The sequence below is a fragment of the Triplophysa dalaica genome, chromosome 18, assembly GCF_015846415.1.
Source record: "Triplophysa dalaica isolate WHDGS20190420 chromosome 18, ASM1584641v1, whole genome shotgun sequence".
Taxonomy (NCBI): Eukaryota; Metazoa; Chordata; class Actinopteri; order Cypriniformes; family Nemacheilidae; genus Triplophysa; species Triplophysa dalaica.
This window is the reverse complement of record NC_079559.1, coordinates 11513027-11522699: the sequence shown is the minus strand read 5'-3', so window position 1 is coordinate 11522699 and position 9673 is coordinate 11513027. Positions and strand designations below refer to the sequence as shown.

At 36.2% G+C, this 9673-nt stretch overlaps 1 protein-coding gene across 1 annotated transcript; it reads left to right on the top strand.

Moving 5' to 3' along the window:
• Positions 1-4602: 4602 nt before the first annotated feature.
• Positions 4603-8938, top strand: vgll4l (vestigial like 4 like). The gene is made up of 5 exons (XM_056729519.1): positions 4603-4779; positions 6679-6802; positions 6917-7154; positions 7869-7950; positions 8078-8938. Exons 1-5 carry the CDS (start codon positions 4713-4715, stop codon positions 8386-8388), a joined length of 822 nt encoding a protein of 273 aa, XP_056585497.1. The 5' UTR covers positions 4603-4712; the 3' UTR covers positions 8389-8938.
• Positions 8939-9673: the final 735 nt, after the last annotated feature.

Sequence of the window (9673 nt, the reverse complement as noted above, 5' to 3'; positions counted from 1 at the left end):
ATCAGGTTTTCAGAACCATGGACAGCGAATAAACTCAAATGTTGTTAATAGGCTGACTTTTGGACTATTTGTTTAGAGTTTCTACTTTCAAAAATGATCATATTTTTCTGTAAAGGCATATACCTTGAAATGTGGGCTAGGAAGAATGTATTGACACCATGTCTGTTGTTATTGCCTAGAATAGAAAACTACATTTCCTTTGAACACATTTCTTGACAAAATATCCCTTAAAAAGAAAGTAAAATCTAATTTAAAAAACAATGGTATTTTATAATTACTATAGAAATCTAAACATTGTTTAAACCAACTAGTTTTTTTAGTTTTAATTTGTATACATTTATGACCCTTAAAACTGTCTTGAAATAAAACATTTTTTTATATCAGATTAAGGAAACCTGACATTTATTAAAAAAAGTGTTATAAGAACCAGTTCTATCTTTTATTTAGTATTTACCCTTATATTAGTTAAAAAGTTTACTTGTACACTCTAAATCTATTTTGTAAATTATTTAACCCATGTTTGCACTGATGTTTCGAATGTTTTAAATCAACATATCCTACCATTCTATGCAAAACATATACTTGTAGATTTTGTAGACACAAACATCAAGCATCAGCTCTGGCAGGTCATTTGAACCAAGCTTGCATCAGCCGATCACATCAGGTGCATCTAATCATCGTTAACCAATCGTCATAAAACATACTAGACAGCGTCCTATTTAAGGTGCCTTTTTTGCTCCTTAACAGCTGCTTAATCGTGCCACACTCAAAACCCACCTCCATCCCCATCTCCTCCATCTGCTTGTATCTGTTGGATCATTTTAATGTAATCCTGTTAAGCATCATGAACTGATCTGATTCCCCAGGCGAGGGGACATGTATTGCTGGAGTGGAGAGTTTGCCAGAAACAGTTTAATTCCACAAACCTGAAGAATTGCTATTGTTTAAATATTTGATGACAGTGGTCCTTCCAGAACTTATAGTCACTGAAATATAGCCCATGTGACCTTGTGTGACAGCTAGCCCCTGTCTCCCCTACAAGGCAATTCATCAGGAAATGTGTCAGACTTTCAAATGCAGAAACATTATGATGTCTGTAGACAACACCTAATGCAACACAATACTTATAAGAACACATTTATGAAAAGGGTCTTACAAAGACAGACAGACCCTTTCAATAAACAACACATCATTAACATGCTTTAGTTGAGTGGTGAGTGTGTTACGCCCACATTAGCACAAAATAAAGGCGTGGGTAGCAGACACCTCCAGGCACACAATGCATTCTGAGATGTGACTTTTCAAGAGGTATTTCACAGCTTTACAGGGGGCCTGCAGTCTATAATTCATAGTTTATAACCCCACTACTAACTCGCAACCATATAAGTACGAAAAGTACAGATTTTTTATTTCCTTATTTCACTCGAATGGTCTAATGCAAACATAAAGGAAATTGTTATAGGGGAAATAAATTAACCTCTTTAAATATTTAGAATTTTAAATATTTATTTTAAAAGGTTCACACAGCCCTTTCAAAGTGTCTGACAATTGTTTTTGCTTTTTATGTATATTTCCACAGGTTATAAAACTGCATTTACATTTTCAAAAACAGTATAATTTCTGCGCAATCTTGTAACACATGATTGATGGCAACATGTGTCAGGCTTTCTCAAGATAACACAATTACTATCTATGGACTACTTAGATGCTTAATGTTTTCTAATACTCTTATTTTGTCTGGCCATGCACATTTGTGGTGCACAGCTTATACTCTAGTTTACCAATGCTGTGCTATTTTCTAAGTGCAAAATAAGTGCACACTAAATCTATATTTTAACTCCACACACTGTATGCTAGTAATATCACACAATGCTTTTACAGGTCCCACTGCCCTAAAAATATTTATTCGACATCATCTGGAACCTGTTGCTCAAGCTTTGGTCCAGTGCACAATATGCATTGAATTAAAGTGAATTCTGGCATTGACCCCAAGGCTAAGCCATTGCATTCAAATAGGAAGCTTGCCCACCTTTTCAATGCTGCTCTGTTAATGACTGCGCAGAAGCATTTATATGCAAACATGAATGGTTTAGACAATCAATCAGTGACATTCAGAACAACAGAAGATATTAACACCTTCTGTAAGCCTAACACACGTTAAAACAGCCATCAAACTGCATATCCTTGACTGTATGTTGATGTGATGCTTATACTGCAAAGTGGGGTTGTAGACTAATGTGAGCAAAAGCATTTACTAAATATTTGCATACACTTTTAATACACATGTGTTGCTTTATAATCAAATTTACATTGTTAATACTGTATGCAAATATCAGTCAAGTGAAAAGTACAATGGAAACGGTTACTCTTGAAATGAATAATCTTCTGTTAATTGAACATTTGAGACTTTTGTTTTATAAAAAATAAATGATATATAATGAATATAAATATAATATATAATTTCCCTCTTCTAGCTTGTTCTTCTCTAAACAATGGTTGAAACTTTGTATTTTAGCAATTCTCATGTCTTTTCTGGGTGAATCGCTTTGTTATACCCTTGATTTTGTTAGTAATTTTGGAGGAAATGTATGATTAAGTGTAAAATACAAGTTTTATGTGCACCCATGCAGCATTTTGTTTACACTACATGTTATTAAAAGGAATCTACAACTATATAACAACTATAAATCTAGAAGTTAACAATATAATAGTATAAGTATACTTATTCTGCTGTCATTTATATATATATATATACCCTATCTCTTTTAAAAACAGCCATCAAAAGTATGAAGTATGCTCTGTGAAAAAAAAATACTTCATTCTTATCTTTCAAAAGCATAGAAAAAATAACATGGCGGCTGTAAGAAATGAACTGTTTGAATATTTGCTATTCGTATTATCTACCACAAGAGCTCACTGTTTCCCACATGATGCTCTGCTGTTGATATGTATCATAATTCTTTCTCATTAAGGCGCTGCTCTATTTTGATGGATGCACACTGTGTGTGGCTTCCTGGGAAACCCTGTTATAAAATAGAAGACAATCCAATAATGATAGCTAGAAAGCAGCGTCAATATTTACAGGCAGTGATAAAATTTGCAGGTACCGTGAGAGTTAGTAAGATTACAGATAATGTTATACAATATAAACCATCTGTGAGTAACTAGTCTTGTATATTTAGTCCTTTATCTCATATTATCTATGAAAATTCACCAGCTTCATTTTCTACAGTTGCACTTTACACATATATTACAATGGTCTAGTTGTAATGCAAATGGCTTTAACTGTGTATGTCCAGAGGGAGTGTATTTTTCCCTCATGTATGTAAGCATTTGTGGCTTTAGCATGCTCAGACAGGATATAACAGTACAAAGCTGTCTTCAGTACTCCAAAGTCTTTGTCTTTCAGCCAAAGAAGAACTAAGAAGAAAAGAACCGTGGAAAGAAAAGGCCTGATGCATAAAGGTTGGGAACTCGCAGCATAACTGCATGTATGGGCAAGATAGTGGAATGAGTAGAGCTCAGGTGGGCAAAACACTCTGAAAAATGTAGTCGGGTGAGATTTTAGATTAGAGCAGGGGAGGGGCTGTCGACAGGTGCTGACTCCAAGAAAGGAAACAAAGGACAGAGCAGAACTTGTTTGTGGATTCTGAGTGAATCCAGGAAAAAAAAAGTTGGATGATGAAGTTCGCAAAATATGTAGATTAAAGTTAACTCCTATTGATGCATTTATTGATGAATGTGTATTTTTTTTAGAAGACATAGGGTACAATTTCATTTTCTACAAAAAGGTTTTTTTCTAAGTCTGACTAATGGATTTGGATATGGTCTAGTAGCCCGGGAAGGTCAACATAGTTTGTAAAGCCAGGAAATGGCTTTCCTAAGAAAGTGAAACTTTCAACAAGGAAACCATTCATCTCTTTTCCCGGCTGCCCTGGCATGTTGATACTTGGAGGTTAAAGCCACCTTGCAAAGTGTTTATGTTAAATTGTAAAAATTGTTAAAATATATAATATAATATCCACACCTTTATTAAAGAGATACTTCACCCAAAAATGAAAATTCTGTCATCATTTACTCACTTTCGAGTTGTTCCAAATGTGTATACATTTATTTTTTCTGAAAAACACAGAGAAAGATACTTTGAAGAATAGTCGGAAAAAAATATTTTTCATATGTTGTTGTTGTGCTGAACACAAAAGAAGACATTTTGAAGAATGTAGGACAGCAAACAGTTCTGGGGCACTTTTGACTGCCATTGTAATTTATCTAACTATGGCAGTCAATGGGGGTTTAGATCGGTTTGGTTACAAGCATTATTCCAAATATCTTTCTTTGTGTTCAAAAAATCTAAACTTCTCCCTTGTCATCATTATGTGTACATCACCAATACAAACATAATGTATCATGAATTATAAATACTTAATAGTCTAATTTATGGATGGTGGGGAGGGGTGATAGACAGCAAGCAATTCACAGCTTTTTATTTGACTCCTCCCATAAGCCACCTGTGTTGGTAGGTACGCTCAAGCGGACAAAGAGCAGGGAGGGGCCTGGCCTCCGTGCAGCCAATAATAAGACAGAGAGGGATTATCATGGAAAACACAGCGCACTTGAGCTCAGTGAAAATACAAAGCTCGGAGAGTAACAGACCTCAAGTTGTGATAGCAGCATTGCACGGCTTACTTAGACAACACTGAAGATTTGGAATCATGGCAGTTACGAATTTCCACTACATTACCCGGATGAGCAGTGGCTTCAAAGTGTACATCTTAGAGGGTAAATATCACCATTTTATCTTACCAGCTAAACAATAAATTTAAGGCCAGGTGACATCTGCATTCAACAATGCATTATGTGCATTTAAGAATAAGCTATTGTTAGATTTAATTTTATAAATAACAGGCAAAATGTGGTATAGATTTCATATGGAATATCATAGTCAGGGGTTTGTTCATTTGTGATGTAATTTCCATTCATTTCATTCACATTATTCATGTTGTTCATTTATTTTTCAAATTGTAAAATCTTCAATGGTTAAAAAACATTTATGTGCCTCTAAAGATGACTTCTGTTGGTAAAAATATGATGTGTTTTAATATGTAATGCTTTGGTATTTTAAACATTAAGTTGAATTGAAGACATAGTTGATAATTGTTAGACTGCAAATGAAAGAAACTTAACAGATGTGGGGCTGTTTTGTCTTTAAAACCCCTAGAAAAATATCCTTCCCCGAGGCATTAAAAATCAGTCATCAGTCAAGGTTTAAGGTGTGGTTTACACCCAATCCCCCATCCAATGTGATGCAGAGTCAACTTGTCACAGTCCACTGCTTTGGAGATCTTTTGAGTATGTGCATGTGTGCAAAGGGTTCTGCCAACAATGACACCTCATCATCCGGGCTACCTGAAAAAAGTTATCCGCTTGAAGTCCGATAGGGTCTCATATCGCTAAGCTTCATTTGCGCACATGCTTCAGTGCCGTTAACCCACAATCAAACCGAAACAGACCTTTACTGGTCAAATATGTGGAGTAGTTGATATCCATTGGCCATGGTTTGTTTGGTGGTTTACATTTAGTCGAATGAATGGTGTTGTACAAACCAAGATATAGTAGTAATGGTATGTTTTCTATTGTGTACACATACATTGTGGTAATGACTCAAGATTGACGCAATTTACCATGAGTGATAAAAATCAGTAGTGCTTTTACAAAATCAATGAATTGAATGTTGTGAAATCATAACAACAGATTAAGAGACAAGTACATTTTCAAGTCAATATTGCAATCATTTTCTTGTATCTTGATTCAAATTGAGGCCTTATAATCTTGTAGATAAAAAAGTAAGCTTGTGAAAATACAAAGAAAAAGAAAGTCTCGATTTAAATGTTATGATTCACTTGAGTCATATGACTCAATGATTTGAATTCATTTTTCATATATCCTGTTGGATTGGGATTATACACAGGCCTATGTTATTCATACAACCAACGGCTCAAAGGTTCCCCAAAGAAAAGATTTTGTGTCTTTCTGTTTAATTTAGCAAGTGTACCATTTTCTTTTAGGTCACCAACATCTAGCATACAGTAAATTACGAGCAAGGTCCTAATGCAAAAATCTCTTTTAGCATAGCCAGTGCACTGTGACTGTAATAACAAGATCCTTGCACGACACAGTTAAGGATATTAGCATATGAATCGTAATGTGTATTTCAGTTTGGATTAATCTGTTACTATTGTCGTGTTGGGTAAACATGCTGTGAGTCAACTCACATGCCTTAACCCACAAAGCCTGTTTTCCACCTCCCCCAAAAGCGGTATGAACCACAAGCCAATGATATCTTCATATACTCATAAATGTCGTTTTTTTTGCCTTGTATGTTTTCCAACATTTGAATGACATTTACCGTTAGCAGTGAATCAGCTGGGTAGTTCTACAGTAAAACCCACAGAGCCGGTTCATCCCGCTTTGCCACTTAACGGAGTTTACATTTAACGGTGGCTCGACCACGTTTTTTCCCACAATTAAGATACACCAGCAATGATGAAATTCTCAAGATTAACTCACTTGTTTACCTGTTTGCCACACCTTTTTCACAAGCAAAAGAATAAACGACTGTCACAGACCGTGTGAGCGCCCTGTGGCAATATCATTCATAATATCATTTTTTTTAAACAGGTCAACCCAACCTGAGAAGCGAAGACAGATTTCGCCACATGACAAGCGACAGGGTGCGGATGCGTCCCGCGCATCCAGTAAAGCGCAAATACAGTTCAGAGAGGGGGCACACTTTGGAAGAGAGGTACTTTAATTCCCATCAATCCAATGCCAACGTCAAATAAACGTCATTTGGTTTCTATATTACAATTGCACACCGTACAGAAAGAAAAACACACTTTTTTACTTTCTTTTTTAGAAGGGAGAGGGCCCTTAGCAAGAGCATGGCCAACAGCGTTCGCAGATCATCTGGCTTCAGTATTCCAGAAAGCCCGACATCCACATGGAGCCCCACAGCCAGTCCAACTCATCTGATCCCAAGCCCAGTGTACTCCACCCCAGTCATGGATGAGCCTCTGGCCCTGATCAAGAAGCCACGCCCAGAACCAGAGAAAACAGAGTTCCAGAGCAAAGCTACGACAGTCAGACAAATACAGGTGATTTTTCCTCTGGCACTGAAGTGTGCTTTCTTTGAGAGCATGTGAGATATATGTGATGTACGATATAATATTTTATAAACACTTTTGTAATTATTCATAGTAACTTTGTTGGTTAATTTTTAATATTATTATCAATATTATTAAATAAATACATGAATTACTGTGAGACAACAATGCTAGACATTGGCCACTAGACAACATCCCTGATGAAGTCCCAGTATATCCACAAACAAAGTTAGATCAACATTTCAATTCATAATAAATTGAACAATTTGTGCCTGCGACCTGTCACCTGCTCTTTCAGCGGTGCGTGCCGACCGAACATGTTTGGTGTATTATACCATCCACCTCTCAGAGTCTAACCTTAGGCCACAGTAGCATTGATCCCCACTATCCGTGAGGCACAAGAGAATGCGGGAAGGCACTTTTTTGTTCTGAGAGAGTGGCTCTTTAGTGTTCAGACAGGTCTCAGCCTGTCTCAGATATGCAATCCAGCCGGATTCAAGGAGAAAATGTGAGCAATGGGTGGAGGAATGTTGTCAACAAGTCTCAACGCACCAGCACTGTTGTTGACCTGATATAGTGGCATCAGTGTAAAACCCCTAATAAACTGTAAATTTTTTATTCATCAAAAATTTTGATAACTCAAGTTTAGATCTGTCACGTGGGCCAACTGTATGAGATTAACTTACCTTCTGTGTTTCTTTACAGGTACGACCTTCTGTTATCACATGCGTGTCTTCGGCAACAAGGTCTACAAAAAAACCTGAAGACTGCTGCGATCGTGCTACAAGTAAGTTAAACGCTGTGGAGTGAAATAACTAGTTACACTTGCTTTAACAAGTCCGTGCAGACATCTTTCGATCCCGATGAGAGTTACATGTGTCATTAGCTGACTCAGTCTCTTTTGTGTTTTAAAGTTGTTACCCAGCACAGTTATGACCACGTTGAGGAGCATTTCCAGAGAAGTCTTGGCTTGAACTACCACAGAGCTTCCCCCATCAGCGTGTCTGTAGACGACCACTTTGCTAAGGCGCTGGGCGATAAATGGCTCAAGCTCAAAGCTTCGTCTTCCTCATGCAACTCGTCCTCTTCTTCGCTGTCTTCCTCATCTCCACCCAGCAGTCCAACCTACATCCACTCGCCAGGCTACGCCCAGAGTCCCAAGACAGCCTGCAAACAGACCGTTAGCCCTACCACTACCACACCCAACCTGTGGTCTGATAAATGACGAAAAGAGGAAAGATGTAGATATGACAGAACGGACTTGTGTTGAAAAGGCATGTTGTGTAGCTCTGTGCGCTTTCTGCTGTAAAAAAACAAAAGGAGTGAGCAGATTGTTAACAGGATCTGGCCAGTTCCTGTCAGTTTAGAGGTCTTGAATTTTACATGAGGCAAATTAATGCTTCAGACTTGCAGAAAATCTGATAATTTCATGGTAACAAAGCATTGATGCAAGTGGCTTTCATTTTTGTTGGTTTTGAGGGTGCTGTTGGTTTTTTTATTCGTTGACTGTGATTGCACTGAATTTTTATTACATTTCACATGTCTGCTTAAACCTTTACTCTGATACTGTATGTATATTTATAATAGACGGTGTACCGAGATCATGTGACCCAAAAAGAATTACTAGGTCGGAAAGTTTCATGTTTTTTTAGCAAACAAATGCTTAACACAAGGTGGGAAAACGCTGTTGTTCATTTCAAACCCTGTTTAGATTTCAAGTTGTATTATAGGCCAACTTTTGTAAATATTTGTAATAAAAGCATTTTTTTAACATATTTTTTGTAGAATTTGTTCTTTTGTTGAAGATTTTGTTTGAAAATCAATATGAAGATGAACCCTGCATACTTAATCATACACCATAAAACAATTGCTGTATTATGCAGCTAGTTTCCAGTAAATTACTGTAGATTTATACTTATCTAATATATTGGCAACAGTTTGTTCAAAGATAAATGAACATTAAACAATGACAAGTCAGAAAAAAACTATAAAATTACAGCCTCATGCAAAGCCTTCTGGGAACCAGAAATCTCCTTCATCAACCATTTTTTTTATTAATTTGGGTCCAGAATGCTTTGCATAAGGTTGTTATTTTGTATTTTTTTTCTGTAAAGATAAAGAAGCAATGAATGTTTAATGTTCATATATCTTTGAAGAAACTGTTGGCAGTAAATTACATAAATGTAAATCTACAGTAAGTTACTGGCGAACTGCAAAATTTTTACAGATTTTTTCCTTACTGTGAATGATCGTTAGTGTGCTTTATTCTACAGAATATCTGAATACAGAAAAATGTGATTTCGTAATCTTTACATAAAATACACTTGCTCCGCCTATAGACATGTTCAGCGTCAACAACATGAAAAAACGTAATAAACCAAACCTGTTCAGAATCAACCAATGCAGAGAACTGTTGAGTAGTTCTATTTTAGTTTGATACAAGTATTATACAATTAAATATTAACAATATTAATATTAAATAAATATAAAATAAATTGTCATGTTATAAC

Excerpts from the sequence above, each read along its gene's own strand:
- vgll4l (XM_056729519.1), top strand. The coding sequence starts at position 4,713 with ATGGCAGTTACGAATTTCCACTACATTACCCGGATGAGCAGTGGCTTC. Across the intron at positions 7,155-7,868 it reads CGACAGTCAGACAAATACAG|GTACGACCTTCTGTTATCAC; the intron begins GTGATTTTTCCT and ends GTTTCTTTACAG. Across the intron at positions 7,951-8,077 it reads CTGCTGCGATCGTGCTACAA|TTGTTACCCAGCACAGTTAT; the intron begins GTAAGTTAAACG and ends TGTGTTTTAAAG.